Below are 22,704 nucleotides of genomic sequence, written 5' to 3'. Positions count from 1 at the left end.
TCCGGGTCTTGAATAATGAGATCCCTCACCCTCTCACTGGCTAGAGAGGGGTCTAGTCATGGTCGGACTATAACTAATTGTTCATTACAAGGATTAATGGCATTTAAGAAGTTAGATGTAACTATAGGGGTAAAATGGTAATTTGACCCAACTGAAGTTATGAGAAATTTGGGAAGGGTCAACTTGATGTTGATCGGTTATATCCATGGACACAGAAACATATCTACAATGATAAGAGTGCAGTTGTCGATCCTTAGTGTTAGCTTTAGGGCTTCAATCAAACCAAGTATTTTGATGATAACAAACTCAAATTTTTTGTACTAAAATTTTCAGTATTTCAGAGTTACTATCTTGTAGAGCTCGGAAAGACGATTCCAACGCAATTTGAATTGCTCAAATCGGAGTTCAAACGAGAAAGTTATAAGCAAAAGAAGATTGAAGAGGAAATCCAACGTGGTAGTGACACGTGGCACCTTGCTGACGTGGCAGATGACGTGACGCTCCAAATGGTCACTTTTGTTGACGTGGCACATGATGTGGTAGTGACGTGGCAACCGTGGACAAATGAGATAATGACAAGTGGTGGTCACCCAAATTCACGTGCGCGTGCGCCGCACGTGCCTACGGTTTCTTCACAGAATGCGACGCATGACGCTCAATCTCCTCCCCTGTGCGCGTAGTGCTCATATTATTCGGCTGTTTTTTATTTTTATTTTTATTTTCTTATTTTTCTTTAATTTTCTGATCCAATTTTCTCCAAATTCTCACCAAATTTAAGTCTTTCCAAATTTGATTTCCTTCCTAAATTTTCATCCTTCAAATCCTTTTTATTCTCCAAATCTCAATAATTCCAATCTTTTAAAATTCCTTTTCAAATCCTTTCCTTTTCTATTTTTATTCAATCTCCACCTTTCATTTGCAATCATATCCAATGGCCAAAATTTATCCATCTTGCCTATAAATTCGACTTGATTTTACTCTTCATTGACACACCAAAAGCTATCAAGTCTTAAGCTCTTAATTCTCTTTACTCTTAAATTCTTGTCCTCCTTGCTCCTAAATTGGCCTAGAGTTATTTTTATAAGTTTTTTCTGAGTGCTCAACTTGTGTATTTAGCCTTCAAGAGGTAATATTGTGAATTTTTTTTTTTTTTAATTTTTGAGAATTTTATTAAGGTGTGGGTACACCTTGGGTTGTGAGAAAAAGAAATTGGTTTGATCCTGAACGATCTTGGGTTTCTCTTTAGCCTAGGAAAAAGAGGGTTGTGTGTCGGTTTGGTTCTCATCTGCAAGAGGATCACTTAGTGAAATACCCAAGAAGGAGTCTTGGAGAATGGAGTAGGCAATTTGCCGAACCACTATAATTCTTGGTGTTTTCTCTTCCTCTCTCTCTTTTATTTCTTGTTTTCAAATTTTTTGCTTCTTGTCTTAGTTATTTTTTTAATCTTTCCAAATTGCATGATTTAATTTTTAGTGTGTCATTTAAATTTATCCTTGATTAAATTATCTTTAAATTTGAAGTTATCATAGCTTGCATGATTTAAGTTTTGTCTTATAAATTTTCTTTAATCAAATTAGTGGGTTAACTTTATTGAGCATTGTTTGAAGATAAAATTATTTTAAAAAAAAATCGGTAGTCAACCCTATTCACCCCTCTCTAGTGTTGCCTTTAGATCCTACAATTGGTATCAGAGCAGGTAGCTTGGTTTTCTTATTTCAAAAAAGTTTTGTATTTTTTTTTCTTGATTTTACATTCTGTTTTTTTTAATCTTATTAAATCTGGAATTTTTCTAATTTTTGCAAAAAAGTTTGAAAAATTGAGTTTCAAAAGCTGTTTTCATTAGAATTTTTTTTTTTTTTGAAAATTGGTTATTAAAACCTTATTTTTTTTCTCTACTTCTTAATCTTTAAATCTTTTTTATTGAAATCTAAATTTTGGAAAATCTCTTTACAAAAATCTTTAAAAAAAAAAAAAAATTCTATTCTCTCTCTCTTTTGAAAAACTTAATTTTTCGAGCTTATGGTAACTACCGGAATAAATGGGTATGGTGAAAGTCAATCTACCACTAGGTCACCTTTGTTTGATGGAAATAATTATGCATGGTGGAAAACTAGGATGATAATTTATTTGATTTCTATTGACTATAATCTATGGGAAATTGTTTTTAATCGTCCTTTAATTCCTACTAAGATAATTGATAATAAAGATATTCCTAAGGAAGAAAAAGAGTTTAATGATGAAGATAAAAAGAAGTTTTCTATTAATGCTAAAGCCATGAACTGTCTGTTTTGTGCTTTATGTCCTGATGAGTTTAATCGAGTCTCTGCATGTAATTCTGCTAAAGAAATTTGGGATACGCTTGAAGTAACTCATGAAGGAACTAATCAAGTTAAAGAGTCAAAGATTAGTATGTTAGTTCATAATTATGAATTGTTTAAAATGGATGCAAATGAAACTATATCTGAAATGTTTACTAGGTTCACGAATATTGTTAATGCTTTGAAGGGATTAGGAAAATCTTATACCACCTCTAAAAATGTGAGAAAAATTCTTAGATCATTGCCTAAGAGTTGGGAAGCTAAGGTGACGGCGATCCAAGAAGCAAAAGACCTCTCAAAACTTCCACTAGAGGAGCTCGTTGGATCTCTCATGACACATGAGATAATCATGAAGGCCAATGCGGAAGAAGATGTCAAAAAGAAGAAGAGCCTAGCATTAAAGTCCACTCAAGTTCAAGAGGACTCTGAAATTGAAGCTGAACTAAATGATGAGGAGTTTGCTTACTTGACCAAGAAGTTCAAAAAGCATTTTAGGAAAAGGAACTTCTCAAAGAAAGTCAACAATCAAGAAGGAAAAGGAGAAAAGAGCAACAAAGATACAATCATTTGTTATAAATGCAAAAAGCCCAGACACGTTAAGTGGCACTGTCCTCAAAGAAAAGCCATTTCAAAAAAGAGCAGGAAGGCCATGAAAGCTACTTGGGACGAAAGCGATGAAAGCGAATCTGAAATCAAGGAAGAAGTAGCAAATCTGTGCGTTATGGCTTTTGGAGACGACGACAACGACAATGATGAGGTAAGTCTTGGAAATCTTACTTTTGATGAGCTCATTGATGCATATAATGAAGTTAAAATTGAATTTGAAAAACTAGGTTGCAAATATATTAATTAAGCTAGATAATCTAAACGAGAAAAATGAGACATTAGGAAAAGATCTAGATAAATCAAATTTGCATGCTTTAAAAGAAGAGTATAAATTATTAGAAAATAAAAATGAAGATATTTTAGCTACTCTTTTAAAGTTTACAAATGGGAAAAAGAATTTAGATATCATGATGGGTAAGCAACAATGCATATTTGATAAAAGTGGCTTAGGTTATAAACCTCACCAAAAACAAAAGAAATTTACAAACTACTTTGTCAAAGAAGGTTCTATTATTTGTCATGCATGTGGAAAACATGGTCATAAATCTCATGCATGTAATTTAAGAAAAATCAATATTATGAATGAAAAGAGATGGATTCCTAAATTTTTGTTAGCTAACCCCCAAGGACCCAAACAAATTTGGGTACCTAAGGTTACATCTTGAGAATTAATTCTCTCAGGTATGTTTGAGATCCATAAAGAATAAGTGGTACTTGGACAGTGGATGTTCAAAACATATGACCGGGGACCACACAAAATTCACATACCTAGAAAAGAAAGATGGAGGATACGTTACCTTTGGTGACAATAAAGGTTCGAATTTTCTTATTGAAAATGTTTTGTTGGTTGATGGTTTAAAGCATGATTTATTAAGTATTAGTCAATTACGTGATAAAGGATATAGAGTAATTTTTAGTGATAAAAATTGTACAATAGAAAATGCATGTGATGGAAAAGTTCTGTTTGTAGGAAATAGAGATAAAAATGTTTATATTATTGATCTATTAGATTGTCCTATAGTAGAAAATAAATGTTTATCTGCATTGCATGAAGATTCGTGGTTATGGCATAGAAGGTTAGGTCATGCTAGGATGCATTTAATTTCAAATATTTCTAAGAAATCCCTTGTTAGAGGTCTTCCAAAATTAAACTTTGAAAAAGATAAAGTTTGTGATGCTTATCAAATGGGTAAATAAACTAAGTCTTCTTTCAAACCAAAGAAAATGGTTTCTACTTCTAGACCTTTACAACGGTTACATATGGACCTTTTTGGACCTACAAGAGTTGCAAGTCTAAGTGGAAAACATTATGCGTTTGTTATAGTTAATGATTTTTCAAGATTTACTTGGGTTTTATTTTTATCTCATAAGGACGAAGCTTTAAAATCTTTTATTAGCTTTTCAAAAAGAATTCAAAATGAAAAAGGTTTTATGATTTCGAAAATTAGAAGTGATCATGGAGGAGAATTTGAAAATGCTTCTTTTGAAAATTTTTGTGCAGAAAATGGAATTTCTCATGATTTTTCCTCTCCAAAAACACCTTAACAAAATGGTGTTGTAGAAAGGAAAAATCGATCTTTACAAGAATTAGCTACCTTCATGCTTAATGAATATGATTTACCAAAATCTTTTTGGGTTGAAGTTGTTAAAACTGCATCTTATGTAATGAATCGTGTTTTAATAAGACCTGTTTTAGATAAAACTCCTTATGAGCTTTTTTAATAATAAAACTCCAAATATTAGCTATTTCAAAGTCTTTGGTTGCAAATGTTTTATTTTGAAAGACAAAGGGACACTTGGAAAGTTTGAGTCAAAAATTGACATTGGCATATTCTTAGGATATTCTACATGTAGTAAAACATATAGAGTTTTAAATAAAAGAACTCATGTACTTGAAGAGTCAATGAATGTTTTTTTTTATGAAACACATGTTGACACTAATAAAGTTTCTGCTAGTGATGAATTAGAAATACCTGTTGAAGATCTTAATATTAAAGATAGGGAAGCAGTATCAAATGAATCTCAGAAAGAGCCAGAAAAATCTCTCCATCAAGATTGGAGATTCTCCACTCACCATCCTCAGGAGTTAATAATAGGTGATGTATCTCAAGGGATAAGAACTCGCTCTTCTTTAAATGCTTTAAATAATGTTGCTTTCGTGTCTCAAATTGAACCAAAGTCTTTTAAAGATGCTGAATCTGATGAGTTTTGGTTAATTGCTATGCAAGAAGAATTAAATCAATTTGAAAGAAATAATGTGTGGAAACTAGTCCCACGTCCTAGTGATCATCCTGTTATAGGTACTAAATGTATATTTAGAAATAAAATGGATGAATATGATAATATTGTTAGAAATAAAGCTAGACTAGTTGCTCAAGGATATAGTCAAGAAGAAGGAATAGATTATGAGGAAACATTTGCTCCTGTTGCTAGATTAGAATCTATTCGCATGCTGTTTGCATTTGCATCTCATAAGAATTTTACTTTATTTCAAATGGATGTAAAAAGTGCTTTCTTAAATGGTTTTATAATGGAGGAAGTGTCTGTTGAACAACCTCCTGGTTTTGAAAGCTTTGATAATCCAAATCATGTTTTTAAATTAAATAAAGCACTTTATGGTCTTAAACAAGCTCCTAGAGTTTGGTATGACCGTTTTGAGTAAAATTTTGCTAGAAAATGGTTTTAAAATGGGACTTGTTGATGCTACTCTTTTTATCAAAATTAAAGATAATGATATTTTATTAGTGCAAATCTATGTTGATGATATTATAATTGGTGTTACTAACTCTTCTCTTTGTGATTTCTAAGTGTATGCATAGTGAGTTTGAAATGAGCATGATGGGAGAACTTAAATTCTTCCTTGGGCTTCAAATTAAACAACTTGAAGATGGAATCTTCATAAAACAAGAAAAGTACACAAGGGATCTACTCAAAAGATTTAAGTTCGATAATGCAAAAGTAGCAAAGACCCTAATGAGTACTACTACAAAGCTTGATAAGGATGAAAAAGGTAAAGACGTAGATATTAAAGCTTATAAAGGTATGATCGGATCCTTGCTTTACTTAACTGCGAGTAGGCCTGATACTATGTTTAGTGTATGCATGTGTGCTAGATTTCAATCATGTCCTAAAGAATCGCACTTGCATGTTATAAAAAGAATTTTTAAATATTTGCTTGGTACCGTTGATTTAGGCTTATGGTATCCTAAAAATGCATCTTTAGATTTGATTGCATATTCTGATGCTGATTTTGTTGGTAGTCTAACTGATAGAAAAAGTACTAGTGGAACATGTCATTTTCTAGGTAGTTCTTTAGTATCTTGGTATAGTAAAAAGCAAAATTCTGTTGCATTATCTACCACTGAGGCTGAATATATTGCTATTGCTAGTTGTTAATCTCAAGTTTTATGGATGAAACAAACGTTGCGTGATTTTGGTTTAAATTTTGAACAAGTACCAATCTTTTGTGATAATACTAGTTCAATTAATTTAACTAAAAATCCCATTCAGCATTCTAGAACAAAGCATATAGATATTAGACATCATTTTCTTCGAGAGCATGTGCAAAATAAGAATATTGTCATTAATTATGTTAATACTGAGAACTAGGTAGTAGATATTCTTACAAAGGCATTAAATGAAGAAGCCTTTTGTAAAAATAGACTTGCACTTGGTATTATTAGAATTGCCTAATTATGTTTGATAGGGGGAGATTCATATTAAAACCATAGATTAAAAATAATATGAATATGATTCATATTAAAACTATAGGTTATGTAAGAGAATGTAAAGTTAGATTATATCATATATGATATAATATATAGTTTAATTTAATTATATTAATTTTAATATAATGAAATGTAGAATAACTCCCCTCATTCTCTTACAACATGAAACACGGAGTTTGGAGAAGGAATGTACGTGATATTCATAGAGAAGGGGGTTCTCTGAATTCGTCTTCATCTCAAAAGCTCTCTCGCAAAGACTTCGAATTCCCTTACCAAAATTCTATATATCAACCCACAACTCCGTTTTGGTTATTACCTTGAGAATAACCAAGGAAGACTTTGGTGGTGGTATCCAAGAAAAATCATGTACATTGTCGTGTTTTTCATCAATGGTAAGTTTCTCATCTTCCCTTTTCTCTCTGTACTTTTTTGTGGACAACATGCTTGAAGTTGCTTATCGTTGTGTGTTTTCTTTGGTATTTTTATTTTGTTCCAAAAAGAATTCACTGACACAAAAGCGATTAATCGCTTCTGCACCGAGATTCAATCCCTTCAATTTCAAGATTGCCATTGAAATTTATTTACTTAAATCCCCCAATGTTAAAACCATTTAATATATTGTTAATCTCAATCAAAGGGGTTGGCTTTCATTTTAGAATTAGACAATTTTTAAAATTGAAACTCCAAAACCTTTAATTTAGCTTAGTTAAGGGCATAGTATTAAATTTCCGACGAAATGTCAATATTTTCATGGATATTTCCACGTTTTCATGGGTCGATATCGATATGATGGGTAAATTGATATTTCTATAATATCATAGAAAAATCCACAAAACATAATAATTCAGTAACAAAATATCACTAATGTAAATTTAATATAGATGATAAGTATTTAACTAGTTTAAAAATCATAAAATATTTATTTACTATTATATAAATTTATTTTTTAAAATATTTTTGTTTATATAATTTTTTCCAAATATCTAACGAAATTGAAATTTTATCGATATTTCCATCGAAATTCTGTAAAATTATGACCACGATATTCTCGTCTACATTGATATTTTCAACATTTGCTAAGGGTTAATATAAGGTATTCATTTTTCAATTATAGTCAAAATTTACTTGTATGTTTTTCCCCACTCATCCTCATGGTTGAAAAAGCCAACTAAATCTAATTTTCTTCTTTATTACTTGTTAATGACAGTTCATATAAGTCATAGATATATGACCTAAATAACATTCACAGAAGTCTAGAAACTCTAAAAAAAAAATTGTTTCCTGCCAAAAGCGAATTTTTTATTTTTATAATTTAATGACTTGAATTATTGTCACTTATATATTGATAATCGTTAATTATAGCCATTAATTATGGATAAAAAAACCATAATAATAGTAAAAAAATCGGAGAGTTTTCGTTTTTGCTGTAAAAGTCGTATCTTCTTCATTTCCTTACATTTAATGATTCTTTTTCACATTCATTAATTTGTGACATAAAAAAACTGTTATGAATGTCCAAAAATTTGGAAAACTCCGTCTTTCCTACAAAAACGTGTGAAACGACCTTTTATAACTATTTTTTTCACTCTCCCCTCCAAACATGTATCATGGCATGTTTATTTTGTTATAATGGAGTAGAGATTTTCTTCCTAATTTTAGGACATCTACTTGGAATGACTTGTCAAAAAGTATCGTTTCTTCTATTCTACCTTGGAAATCTTTTAATTTTGTGAATATTTTAACATTACAAATACGAAAAATATTTAACATTCATTGATCTAATGTTTTAAAATTATTTGATCTTCACAGATTTAATGTTAAATTCGTTTAACTTTTACAAATCTGATGTTCTCTATATAGATCATTATTTGGTTTGATTAAAAAAAAAAAGATTTCTTTCTCTCTAAGAAAAGTTTTTATTGATTTCAACTCTTTTTCAACAAACGCTCATCTGTCAAAAGTGTTATGTTAACCTTCGGGAGAAATCGACGTGAGACGATTAATACCAAGGTCGTGTCACACTTGCTTCAAGTTAGTGGTTATTCTATGACACAACAATCAATTTGTTCATCACTCCGTTTTTTCCAATATCCACATATTTTGAATCTCAAAAATGTTAAGCTAATAGTAAAATAAAAGAAAATATAGAATACAGAAATACAAGCATTTATATTGAAAGGTAATTAAAAATGCATAAAGAAAACTCAATTGAGATAAGAGCCACCAGTCCAGAAAAGATTAACAAAAACAAAAATAAGAAAAGAGAAATTACAAAGTTTCTTTAACTCCCAAAAAAATAACTTCTTTACAAACGAAGAAAAAGTCCCTTTAATTTTGGCTTCTTGCTTAGTTTTCCCACAAAAACTTTTGGACTGGGCTTTAAAACTAACAAGTCCTCTAGTGATTTTCGGCCCATATTACAATGAAATGAAATCCGTCCCGGCCCACAATCATGATTCCGTACGTTCTGTAGTTAGTTATGAATTCTAATTTTTTTTTTTTTTTTTTTTTTTTGTTAAACTAAGAAGAGGAAAATATTTACCGGTACGGCGGAATCGGAAACAAGTGTCAGATTTTGTGGCAGAGGCAGTCGGAAATGGCGTGCGGATGTTTATGTGCCTCCATACTTTCTTCCCCGAAGCTTCCTTCTCTTAATTATTCAGCTGTTACTATAACTAAGTTGCTTCGTCGTTCTCTAGTTTCTCTCCCTTCGCCATCTAAATTATCAGCTCTCAAGTGCAAGGCCGCCGGCCAAACCTCCCCCAGTCCCACCGTCTATCAGGGAATTTATGGTCCTTGGACTGTCGATTCTTCCGACGTTCGAGAGGTTCAGCCTGCTTTCTCTTTCTCCCCTTTCTAATTTTTGTCTCTTAAAATTTGGGATTCGTGTTTGCCTTGTAAGTTTTAAGTTCTAACTGGTGATTTTTATTAACTCCAATATTCGTGAGTATTATAGTATATTACTATTCAAGAAATGCTGTGTATCTAGTATTCAATGCTACTCTGTTCTGTTGGTTTATATTTTGTATTCTATCTATTTTACATGAATTCTTAGTTGTAATAATCATTCACTACACTGTGAAAGAGCTCTTTTCATTAAGGATTTTGAGAGCTTACAAGGGAAGCATTTTATAGGCAATAGCTTCTAACAATAAAACTGAAAATGGACTATAGAACTAACTAATAACAAGCTGTAAACAGAATTAAACTATATTAGTTACATTTCCCTTCAAACGAATGCACAGGAAGACATAAGTTTGTCTCGGAGAAAATATAATCGCACAACTGTGACTCTGTGAAGGGTTTGGTAAAGATGTCAGGAGCTTGTGGTTCTGTAGAAAAATATTGGAGATCAATGTCTTTGCTTACAACTCGCTCTCGGATGAAATGGCAATCAATTTCTATGTGTTTAGTTTGATTGTGAAAAACAGAATTATGGGTCAACTGAATGGCTGATTTATTATCACATGGCAAGGGAGGTGGTTTGGAGCTGAGAATATGAATCCAAGAACTGAATCGTAAGGAAGAGGGATTTAGCTTACCAATATAATAGAACTGGATCTAAGTAGCACTAAAACCCAAGTAACTATCTTAACCAAAAAATTTCAGCAGCAGTAATGGCGAGGGATCTGTACTCTGCTTTAGTTGAACTCTTTGAAACAATGGTCTGTTTCTAAGTAGCCCAAGAAATAGGATTTCCTCCAAAGTAAACCACTATCAAGTTTATCTCAAGCCCAATTAGAGTATGAGAATGCAGTAAGTTGAAAAGGATCAACAGTGATTTGAAACAAAATTCTTTTGTTCATAGTGCCACAAAGGTATCGAAAAAATAGATTTATTGGTGTTAGTTGCAGCAACTGGAATGTTAGTAGAAGTCAAAAAAATAGATTCATTAGATTGTAGTAAAACTCTCATAACAGAAGATGTGGATTGAGGGAAAAATAGAGAATATGGAAAGGAATAAGGTAAGGCCTATTTTGTGGTTGTTGTAGAGGTTTGATTAGTGGAAATGGGAAAAATGGTCTCACCAAAGAAGACGTGTTGAGAGATATAGAGACGTGAGTGTTCATGTTGTAACAGAGTAACCTTTGTAGTCATTTGGATAACCTAGAAAGCCAGGAGGATGTTTTGGGTTGTAGTTTATGAGAAGTACAAGGTTTAAGAAGAGGAAAACAAGTGCAGCCAAAGGTTTTGAGTAGAGAATGGTCAAAGGGCTTGTCATAAAAAATTTCAAAAGGGCATTTATGATTAAGATGTGGAGAGGGTAGGATATTGGTTAGGAGAGTAGCTGTAGAGAAAGCAAAAGGCCAGAATTTTAAAGGGAAGAATGAGACATAAGGGTAAGGGCAATTTCTACAACATGCCTATGTTTGCACTCTATAACACCATTTTGTTGAGGTGTGTAGGAACATAATTTTTTATGAGAAATGCCATGGGTTTGCAGAAAAGATCCGAGGGAATGATGGACAAATTCACCACCCCCATCGCTTTTAAGTGTTTTAATCCCAGTAGAGAGTTTGTTTTCAATAAGGGATTTGAATACTTTAAACACATCAGAGACATCGGATTTATGAGTAATAGGGTACAACCAAGTGAATTTTGAGAAGTCATCAATATAGGAATTATAATAGTTGAATCCATTAATAGAAGTTTCAGGAGACGATCCCCATACATCAGTATGCAAAAGTTAGGATATGATGAAACAGAAATAGAAGGCTTAAAGGAAATCTTGTGCATTTTTTTTCCTTGAAGACAAGAATAGAAAATACACTTTGAACTATTATTAACAGACAAATTTAAGGTCTTTAGAATAGAACTAAGAATGGAATCATTGGGATGTCTTACGGTTATGCCAAATTGAAGACGAAGTTCGTGTTCCAACATGAGTAACGAGGTTGACAAAAGTATTTGGTTGTTTTGAGGAAGCTTTATTTGGATGGCCAACTGATTGAATAGGGTAGAGACCATTGATGCTAGGGCCTCGATAAAGAATCTTGCCCAAAGATTTGTTCTAGATGATAAAAGACACAATTGTTATCAGCACAAATGCAATAAACAGAAAGAAGGTTAGAAGAAATATGAGGCACTCGAATAAGATCAAAAAGTTTTAAGGAAATGGCGGGAGTCGAGAGAATACCACAACCTGAATGAGTTATAGGGAGAGATTGTCCACTACCTACAGCCACTTGATCATCAACGGCATATTCATTTACATTGAAGAAAGTACCCAAGTCAGAAGTCATATGAGAGTTGCATCCGGGGTCAATAAGCCCAGAAGTCTGATTAGTCAAATTGTAGTTTTGAGTAGCTACCATAGCAACCAGTTGAGCTGGTGGATGCTGTCCTTGGTAACTATTGCGCTCATTATTGCCACTTAGATGAGGATTTTCAATTCCCATTTCCATTATTGCTTCCATTTCTTCTTCTACCATTGTTTTTCCACGTCCACAAGAGATATTTGAATTTTGATTTGTAAATTGCATTTTTCCAATTCATGCAGCAATAGCAGTAGGTGATGAAAAGACATCATCTCTTCGATTTTGTCTTTGAAGAGCAAATTCCTCTGTTACTAAGAGAACATGTAATTCTTCAAAAGAAATGGGGGCAAAACGTGTACATGTCAAAGTTTTAAAGACATTATAATCAGATAGTAAGCCATTGAGAGTGTAGATAATCAAGTCTTCGAAATCAACTTTAACGAAAACATTAGCCAACTTATCTTTAATTTCTTTGATGCGCTAGATATATTGATCAATTTTTTCACAACATTAGTTCTTGAAGTCGAGGAGTAGTGATTTTCAAGAGTCTCCTACATTTCGTTTGTTGTTTCGTAGCCAACAACGTAACGTAAGCCATAAGCAGGACCAAATAGTGTGGCAGTAAGTGAACATCTCGAGTGTCATCAGCCATGGCAGTCAAGAATGAAAAGAGGAAGAAATTTGCCGAAGAACGAAAAGAAGGTTTGCAAAGTGGAAGAAACATGAAGGATCAGAATGATGTTTGTCAGAAGAATCTGATACCATGTAATAATCTTCCACTACACTGTGGAAGCGCTCTTTTCATTAAGGATTTTGAGAGCTTACAAGGGAAGCCTTTATAGGCAATAGCTTCTAACAATAAAACTGAAAATGAACTATACAACTAACTAATAACAAGTTGTAAAAGAATAAACTATATTAGTAACATTAGTTACTCTCAAGGATGAGATTTTTTGATAACTTCGCAATCTGAATGAATAAAATACTCATGACGACTGAATGGAATTTCTGTTTCTGTATGGCTAACTATTAGCATGAGCCAGATCATTCAGGATTATATGGATTCTTTAGTTACTTTGAAGGATGGAATTGGTTAAAGACTTGGCTTCTCAATGGGTTCATAATTACATGAAACCTATGCCATTTACTTCGTTAAACTGTAGCCTGAATGGTACAAGAATTTGTGTTTATATAAACTCCTTCCATGAGATTATGTAGGAATACTATTAAAAAAAAAATGTAGCTGCTTCTAGCATCTTATCAAAAGAAATCTCTCTCGTCTTCTTACTGGTCTCTATTCACCATTCCTAATTTTTTGGTTGTGGATCTTCAGTCATAAACTCACACTCTCAGTGATAACAGTTCTAGGCTTCTAAGAAACATGAAATCGATTAATTAGTAAATTTAACCTTGATATGGCTTGTTAATTAAGTGATTTTAGGTTTCATAGCTTCTCAATTGCATATATACGTGTATGTTTCTCACAATTTATTTCACTCAAATTTCTAGATGATTAAACATGAAATTCAAATTTCTTGTTTCTTAATACACACTTAAATGTTGGTGTGTTGTTTGGTTTTGGAATTTTCAATGCGGATCTTGTTCATATTATTGTAGCCTACTGTTAAGTACTTAAGCACCTTGGACCCCAAAAGCTAGCTATTGGGGGAGAGCCAAGCCACTTAAGTACCACATTGATCATTCCATTCTAACCAATGTGGGATAAAGGCATCCCATACTACCTTGGTTCCTAACACCTACCTAATATTGTGTCATCCAAGCCTCCTTACCGACAAGATCATGGTGCGTGGCTCAACAATTATATATGATTTGGTCATAGTGCTTAAACCTGATAGCAACCTTCATTTACTAGTAAATTTGGATCTGATGTGTACTCATTCGATACTCATCGGTGAAGGAAGACAGTCTCATGCGGTTGAACCTGCGTGTAGACAGTCTATGATAAGATGAAAATAGTCTCAAATATTTCAGTGATAATTTGCTTATTGTGGCAGGTAATATTATATAGAGCGGGATTAGTGACAGCTGCTACCTCTTTTGTGATAGCTTCATCGGTTGCCTTTTTACCCAATAACTCTTCATTGAGTGACGCACTTAAGCAAAATCTTGATTTGCTCTATGCCTTAGGTGGAGGAGGATTAGGCTTATCCCTAGTCTTGATCCACATATATGTAACTGCAATTAAGCGAACTCTTCAAGCTTTATGGGTTCTTGGTGTTGCTGGATCTTTGGTAACTTACTTAAATCTTGCACAACCAGCTGGGGACAGCTTAGTGCAATATGTTGTTGATAATCCATTGGCGGTCTGGTTTATTGGTCCTCTCTTTGCCGCTCTGACTGGACTTGTTTTCAAAGAAGGTATCAAGTATTTTTAATATCTTCCAGGCCTTTAACTTAATATCCGTATCTTTAATGTTGTATTGATGAAGCAAGGAAATAGTAAGAACTAAGAAGATATTGTAGTTTTGTAAGCTTGTCTATTGGTTAAGTCTCATAGATCTTTAATGTAGTCTCGATGAAGCAGGCAAATAATAAGAAAAAAGAAGATATTGAGTTCTGAGTCTGCTTTCCTTTTTGAGCATGTATAAATTAGACTCTTAATTATCAATTACGTTGCAAATGTTTTTGTTACGATATTGGGTTATTTGATATATGGATTCTGTCTCTGTGGTTCTTTGTTCCTCCCGGTCATTTTTGGAAATACAAAAACAGCCTGGTATATGTTGTCTGAAATGGAGTGAGACATATAATTTTTCATGCGTACTTTATGATTAGTGTCGGTTCAATTCCCAGTACTTGTTTGTCCTTTATTATATGCAGGGCTTTGCTATGGAAAGCTGGAGGCTGGAGTTCTCACCTTTGCCATACCTACGCTACTTCTAGGCCACCTGGTAGGCCTCATGTTTATACTTCACAGTTTATAACTGGAAACATGACAAATGAATGATTTAGGTCCCATTTGATAACCATTTTGTTTTTGGTTTTCTATTTCTGAAAATTAAGCTTATAACTACTACTTCTATCGGTAAGTTTTCTATGTTTTATAAACACTACTTCTAGTTTTCAAAAACTTAATTTTGTTTTTAGAATTTAATTAAAAGTTCAAGTGTTCCTTTAGTAAAGATGAAAACCATAATTAAAAAATTGGGAGGAGCAAATGGAAATTAAAAATAGAAACTAAAAACAAAATAGTTATCATCGTCAATTCAAGACATTTATCACTGCTGGAATTCCTTTTTAGGACACTCTTAAGTGCTTTACTTTTACTTCTTGATAGTCTGCTTATTTTTCTGTTTTGTTATTTTTTGTTTCCCCTTGTATCTCATAGCATCAATCTCTTTTCATTTCCTTAATGAAAAGTCTTGTATTTTTTTTTTTTTTTTTTTTTTTTTTTAATAATATCAAATGGCTAAAGAATTTGTATAGCTCAATTTTGCTTATTAGTTAGACTTCTTCAATAAGAAGCTTGCATGATAGAACATGTATGAATAAGTTTTCAACCGTGGTACCATGAAGCCTTGTAGGTTTGCATGCATTTTTATGATCTGAAGCGATGTGGAAGGTTTTCATGGACCTGCGTAATTTGTTATTTGAAACGGCAGTTTCTTCCTTCTTGTGTTAAGAGTCACTCTAAAAAAATGCTCCTCTATGAATGTGGAGAGCTATTTTTGTATGAAGGAGCATTTTTATAAAAGCTTGTCAAACTGATCAGTTTCTATAAAACCCAGACTAAAAAGGACGATAGAGGCTTTTAATAATTTGCAGTAAATATTTTTCGTGAGAAGAAAAATTTTCGTTGTTAGTTTTATTTTATGTTAAATCTGCTAGGCACTCGAAAACTTAGACTAAATTTAAGAATTTGATATATTCTCAATATTGCTCCTCACATATTTCTTTTATTCATGAGGCGCTCAGCATGTGAATAACTTAAGGTAGAAGTAGGAGAAATCAATAGTATGGAATATCAATTTATTATCTCCTACTTCAGTGCTACATGAAATCACAATTAAAATCAAAATCTGCAATTTTGGATTAGACTAATTCTTTATGAATGCTAGCTGAAGTGTCCATCGAAAAAGTTAACGCTAGGCTTTAGCAGAAAAATTTCAGGATCTTTTAAATGGTAGTTCGCAATGAGTTCATTTATCATTATGTTTTGAGCCGTAACATAAAATCTCTTTATAGCTTTTGACCCTGTCACTGACTTTTCGGATGGGGCTTATTTGTAATGCAGACTGGTTTGATGGACGACGGGGTTAAACTTGCTCTGTTAGGTTCATGGATGGCTCTGTTTATAATATTTGCTGGAAGAAAGTTCAGTCAGCCAATCAAGGTAATGCTTGAGCAAATGATATACTTTTTCTGAATTATGTAGGCTTCTTTTTTATTTTTGAAAAATATGTTTATTTTCTCATATTTCCTCTACAATAATTTTCATCTTTGTTAGAAATATATATATATATTGGAATTCTTAGCCAAATTTTAAAAAGCAAATTCTTGTTTCTAAAACTACTTTTTTAGTTTCCAAAAACCTTTTTTCATGTTTAGAACTTGATAAGAAATCCAAATATTTCTTAAAGTAACGTGAATTAGTGAGAAAACAAGTTTAAACTTTAAAAAAAAAGGGACAAAATAGTCATGAAACGAGCTTTGGTTCATCTGTGAATGAAGTTCAGGGACCCTTTTTTCTGATTTCTTAAAACAAAAATAATTTTCTGGTTGTAACTCATTTGGAATGATACTATTTAAACAAATAGTTTTAACAATTTTAAAAATGAATAAAATGTTTTGTTGCATATTGTACAAATTAGCAGTATAGCATATAAAAACCTAACCTTTTCTCATCACTCTTTGATGCATGAAAATACAGAGTTATGAGAAATGGAGTATTTATTTTCATAGTTAAAAAAAAAATAAAGGAATAAAAAAGGAAGAATCAATTTATACACCTAATCTTTGGTCCTAAACTTGAGGATTGTATAATCAAAATTCCAAATTCATAATTCTATCAATTTAAATTCTAAACTTCCATAGGTGAATCAATTAGATTTCTCATTAATGATTTACGATTACTTTTACTTGATTTTATTTAGTAGTAGCTAGCAGTCACATAAATAAAATTATTTTTCTCGAAAAATCTTACCTAAGAAAAATGATCACGTTATTCTTTCTAGATAAATATAGAAACATATAGGAATACGAGCATATGATAAATCTATTAACCTTAATTAAAAAAACAGCTATTATCTATTTGAGTTTTTCATCTTTAATATATATTAATTCTTGTATTTAAAGAAGTCATATAAAAATTATGCATTAATGATGTTAAAATGAAATTTTAATAGTATCTAAATTGATTCACTTATAAAAGTTTAAGATTTAAATTGATATAATTATTAGTTTGAAGTTTTAATGGATATAATCTCCCAAGTTTAGAATATAAGTGATCATTTCCCTATCTGTCCTTGAGCATTGCAACTTTTCACTCGAGCAGAAAGCAGAGCAATGGAGTTCTTTTGAAAATCAAACTTGAAAAATAAGCACCATCGGTATGTAGTGCATTTGATTGTTGCACTGTCTGACTGGTTTCATATTCATTTTCAGGATGATATTGGCGACAAATCTGTTTTCATGTTCAATGCACTTGGAGAGGAAGAAAAGAAGGCCTTGATTGCAAAGCTTGAGCAGCGAGAGGTTAGTCAGAACGCTGATTAGAACATTAGAATAAACACCCTGCAGGAAGAACCGTTCAGTCCAGGAGTCTTAGCAGACGATAAGTCCTTTACTATCTTACTGCATCTTGTACTATAGTTAATAGTTTATACAGAACGCTACTAGCAGTACCTGTTCATGTTATTTTTGCAGTATAATAATATATATTAGAAAGATACTTGGCAATTCCTACTTGAACAAGAACAAACAGGAAGAAAGATATAAATATAAACTTGTGTCTAATTTATTCAAATTGTCCAACAAGTTCAGCGCAATGCAACTAGGAAGGGAAGAAAACAAAAAAGGCTTCAAATGGCAGGGAAATTCTGGTGGAGAACCCTACTATTAACAAGACCATCCATTACAGGAAAATTCTGGTGGAGAACCCCGTTATTGACTTTAGTTCCCTTGCCGTCAAAGCAGTAAACAGGGGCTTGCCATTTCTCATCCTCAAGCACAGCACCCACTTCAAATGTCATCACGTGAGCCTGTCTTCCTACACAATTGGGGAAGGGAAACAAGGGAAACTCATTGAATAGTGAATGGCAGGAAATAAAGAATCGTAGGCTAAAAAAGCCTCTTTATGATTAACCTTCTACTTATGTCAAAACGTACTATCAATAGTCATGTTTATCGTAATTCTAATGAGATGATTATCCCATTTTGTGGTAGGAAAGGTTAGATTTTATACGGTTAGTCATTAATTGCTTGTGAAAAGGTCATTCCTACGAAAATCTGAAAAAAGAGGGTTACCAGTGTAGAAGCGCCAATGAACAGGCCTCTTGGTCTCAACATCTTCGTAATACCAGATGAAATTGACCTTCTCCCAGACATTGCAGAGGAAGCCATCGACATGGCGTTGACCCAAATATTTGGCTCCGTCGAGCCAATTGGGTCGGAGAATACCGACCTCGAGCTGAGCGGAAGAGCAAGTCTTTGAAGAGTCCAAAGTGTAGAAGAAGGAAGTACCGTTGTTCCATTCGAGGTCGTAGAGAACGTGGCCGAGCTGGTGCTGGATGATGTTGAAGTTCCGACCATTAGGCCAGTCGTACCAGAGGTTGATTATCTGCAGAATTCCGGTGTAGTTCATGAGGAGAATTGAATGAAATTGGAGAGGCCATGGGGTTGGAACAGGATCCTCCGAAATGGAATAGCCTACACTCACACTCAGCAGCGAAAGGATAAGGAAGAATTTCGCCTTCGAAGCCATGGCTGCTTGCTTCTCTCTCCTCTCTCCCCCTTGGCCCTTTCTGTAATTTAATTCTTTCTCGTATCTCAACTCTAAACTTTTATTATTGTACTTTTTTCGTTGAGATTTGTAATGGGAGTAATTTAAAAATAAAGCGTGTCACTCGTGCATGTTATTTTGTAAATATGACTGGATCTTTTTCCCTCTGCATCCCTTACGATTTGTTCCTTTTTTTTTTTATTCGGGTTAAGAGATTCTTCTTCCTTTTTTCGCGAAAACCTCCATCAATTGGTTACTATCATTTAGAAGTTTCTAAAAGTTTATAGGCTTTCGATTTATTCATATTGTCGTAAGTGTTATGCATTTGATTGAAGTATGGGTTGATATACTTCAATTTAGATCGTTGGTTATCTAAATTGAAGAAATTAGATGTATGATATATATATATATATATATTTTTATTTCATAATATATGTCATATAGTATAATTCTACTTTAGGATATACATATCTTTATACATATTTTTTAATGTAAATGTTATATTATAAAATTGCATGATAAATTAAGTATGTTCATGCATTATTTATATTATAATTGTTATAATATATAGATCGATATATATATTTTATTACTTTAAATATATAAGTGTTGTCTATGTAATGGAAAAGAAATTGCATGCTTTCATAATAAGACCTATGTTTAATTCTATTAGAAATAGGCTTACTCTTTTATTTTGGTTTAATAGAATTAAATTGAGTTCTTGAATAAAAGATTAAATATCTAACGAATGTATCTGTTTGTGACCTTTGTCTAAGGGACAATTCTGCCTAGGCTAGGGTATTTAAGCGGATGAAAACGGAATACCTTTACTTGGAAACTAACCTAGAAAGTGAATAGATAGATTTGTCATGAGTGATTCATGTTTATTAAAGTGTTTAATGAACGTTCTTAACCCCTGAGTCTGCTTTCGCGTTTTCACCCGTCGGAAAGAACGCGCACAAAAATTGGGCCCCGAGACAGCCTCGGCGGGCTCGATAGCCATTGGGACACCAAATGAGCTCCGTTTGCAAAATCATCTGCGCGTACGGCTTTTTTTTCATTGTTCTTAACCCCTGGGTCCGTTTTCGTGTTTTTGCCAACCAAAAAGTTCGCGCACAAAAATTGGGCCTCGGGGCAGCCCCATCGGGCCCGATAGCCATTTGGGACACCAAATGAGCTCCATTCGTTAAAACATCTGCGCGCACAACTTTTTTTCATCGTTCTTAACCCCTGTGTCCGTTTTCGCGTTTTCGCCCGACGGAAAGTCCGCGTACAAAAATTTGGCCCCAAGGCATCCTGTCGGGCCCGATAGCCATCTTGGTGCATCAAATGAGCTCTGTTCGCAAAATGGTCTGCACGCACGGCTTTTTTCATCATTCTTAACCCCTGGGTTCGTTTTCACATTTTCGTCAGATGAAAGTTCATGCACAAAAATTAGGCCCCGGGGCAGCCCCTCCGGGCCTGATAGCCATTTGGGGCACCAATTGACCTCTGTTCAAAAAACCATCTGCGCGCACAACTTTTTTTCATCGTTCTTAACCTCTTGGATCAGTTTTCGGCCGTCGGAAAGTTTGAGTAAAAATTGGGCCTCGGGGTAGCCCCGTCGGGCATGATAGCCATTTGAGGCACCAAATGAGCTCCGTTCACAAAACCGTCAGCGCGCACGGCTATTTTTCATCGTTCTTAAGCCTTATGTCCGTTTTCGCGTTTTCACCCGCCGGAAAGTTCACGCACAAAAATTGGGCCCTAGGGCAGCCTCGCCAAGCACGATAGCCATCGGGGGCACCAAATGAGCTCCATTCGCAAAACTATTTGCGCGCACGGTTTTTTTTCATCGTTCTTAACCCCTGGGTCTGTTTTTGCGTTTTTGCCCGCCGGAAAGTTCGCGCACAATAATTGGGCCCCGAGGCAGCCCCACGGGCCCGATAGCCATATGAGCCACCAAATAAGCTCCGCTCGCAAAACCATCTGCGCGCACGACTTTTTCTCATCGTTCTTAATCCCTGGTTCCGTTTTCGCGTTTTCGCCCGCGAGAAAGTTCGCGCACAAAAATTGGGCCCTAGGACAACCTCGCGGGCCCGATAACCATTTGGGGCACCAAATGAGCTTCGTTCGCAAAATCGTTTGTGCGCACGGCTTTTTCTCATCGTTCTTAACACCTGGATTCGTTTTCGTGTTTTCGCCCGCCTGAAAGTTCGCGGACAAAAATTGGGCCCCGGGGCAGGCCCTCCAGGCTCGATAGCCATTTGGGGCACCAAATGAGCTCCATTCACAAAATCGACTATGCGCACGATGTTTTCTTATCGTTCTTAACACCCGGTTCTGTTTTCGTGTTTTCGCCCGCCGGAAAGTCCGCGCACAAAAATTGAGCCTCAAGGCAGCCCCACTGGACCCGATAGTCATTTGGGGCACCAAATGAGTTCCGTTCGCAAGACCGTTTGCGTGCACAATTTTTTCTCATTGTTCCTAACCACTGGGTCTGTCTTCTCGTTTTCACCCGTCGGAAAGTTCGCCCACAAACATTGAGCCTCTGGGCAGCCCCGTTGGGCTCGATAGGTATTTGGGGCACCAAATGAGCTTTGTTCGCAAAACCGACTACGCGCACGATGTTTTCTTATCGTTCTTAACACCTAGGTTCGTTTTCGCGTTTTCACCTGCCGGAAAAGTTCACACAGAAAAATTGGGCCTCAGGACAGCCCCACCGGGCCCGATAGCCAATTGGGGAACCAAATGAGCTCCGTTCGCAAAACCGTCTGCATGCACAACTTTTTCTCATTATTCTTAACCCCTGATCCGTTTTCGCGTTTTCGCTCGCCGAAAAGTTTGTGCACAAAAATGGGGACCCGGGGTAGCCCCGCGGGCCCGATAGCCATTTGAGGCACCAAAGAGCTTCGTTCGAAAAACCGTCTGCGCGCACAGCTTTTTCTCATCATTCTTAACCCTTGGGTTCGTTTTCGCATTTTCGCCCACCCGAAAGTTCATGCACAAAAATTGGGCCCCGGGGTAGCCCCGCCGGGCCCGATAGCCATTTGCGGCACCAAATGAGCTCCGTTCTAAAAACCGTCTGCGGTACCAAATGAGCCCGATAGCCAATTTTGCGTTTTTGCCCGCAGGAAAGTTCGCGCACAAAAATTGGGTCCCGAGGCAGCCCCACCGGGCCCATTAGCCATTTGGGGCACCAAATGAGCTCCGTTCGCAAAACCGTCTACGCGCACGGCCTTTTTTCATTGTTCTTGATCAATAGGTCCGTTTTCGCATTTTCGCCCACCGAAAAGTTCGCCTGCAAAAATTGGGCCCCGCGGCAGTGCTGCAGGGCCCGATAGCCATTTGAGGCACCAAATAAGGTCCGCTCGAAAAACCGTCTGCATGCATGACTTTTTCTCATCATTCTTAACCCCTAGGTCCATTTTCGCGATTTCGCCCGTCAGAAAGTTAACACACAAAAATTGGGCCCCGGGGTAGGCCCGCGGGGCCCGATAGCAATTTGGGGCACCAAATGAGCTCCGTTCGCAAAACCGTCTATGCACACAACTTTTACTCATCGTTCTTAACCCATAGGTCCGTTTTCGCGTTTTCGCCCACAAGAAAATTTGCGCACAAAAATTGGGCCCCGTAGCAACCCCACCGGGCCCGATAGCGATTTGGAGAACCAAATGAGCTATGTTCGCAAAACTGTCTGCGCGCACGGCTTTTTCTCATCGTTCTTAACTCCTGGGTCCATTTTCGCATTTTCGCCCGCCCGAAAGTTCGCACACAAAAATTACGCCCTGGGTAGCTCTGCCGGGCCCGATAGCCATTTAGGGCACCATATGAGCTCTATTCGCAAAACTTTT

The 22,704-nt window shown here is 35.1% G+C and overlaps 3 protein-coding genes across 3 annotated transcripts; 2 read left to right on the top strand and 1 right to left on the bottom strand.

The window, feature by feature from the left end:
* Positions 1-2,019: 2,019 nt before the first annotated feature.
* LOC150032226 (uncharacterized) lies at positions 2,020-3,589 on the top strand. The gene is made up of 2 exons (XM_090308448.1): positions 2,020-3,079; positions 3,288-3,589. Exons 1-2 carry the CDS (start codon positions 2,020-2,022, stop codon positions 3,587-3,589), a joined length of 1,362 nt encoding a protein of 453 aa, XP_090164574.1.
* Positions 3,590-9,125: 5,536 nt separating this feature from the next.
* LOC120067214 (integral membrane family protein) lies at positions 9,126-17,829 on the top strand. Its single transcript, XM_039018723.2, has 5 exons — positions 9,126-9,479; positions 13,926-14,289; positions 14,752-14,822; positions 16,166-16,264; positions 17,536-17,829. The coding sequence occupies exons 1-5, from the start codon at positions 9,249-9,251 to the stop codon at positions 17,644-17,646; spliced, it is 876 nt and encodes a 291-aa protein (XP_038874651.2). The 5' UTR covers positions 9,126-9,248; the 3' UTR covers positions 17,647-17,829.
* A 36-nt stretch (positions 17,830-17,865) lies between these two features.
* On the bottom strand, positions 17,866-19,096 carry LOC120067642 (uncharacterized protein At4g14100-like). The gene is made up of 2 exons (XM_039019182.2): positions 18,397-19,096; positions 17,866-18,139 (listed from the first exon to the last, which is right to left on the bottom strand). The coding sequence occupies exons 1-2, from the start codon at positions 18,851-18,853 to the stop codon at positions 17,952-17,954; spliced, it is 645 nt and encodes a 214-aa protein (XP_038875110.2). The 5' UTR covers positions 18,854-19,096; the 3' UTR covers positions 17,866-17,951.
* Between the last annotated feature and the right edge of the window lie 3,608 nt (positions 19,097-22,704).

Source organism: Benincasa hispida, chromosome 12 (genome assembly GCF_027475165.1).
Source record: "Benincasa hispida cultivar pf3 chromosome 12, pf3_genome.v1.1, whole genome shotgun sequence".
NCBI classification, from domain to species: domain Eukaryota; kingdom Viridiplantae; phylum Streptophyta; class Magnoliopsida; order Cucurbitales; family Cucurbitaceae; genus Benincasa; species Benincasa hispida.
This window is presented reverse-complemented; position numbering and strand designations above follow the sequence as displayed.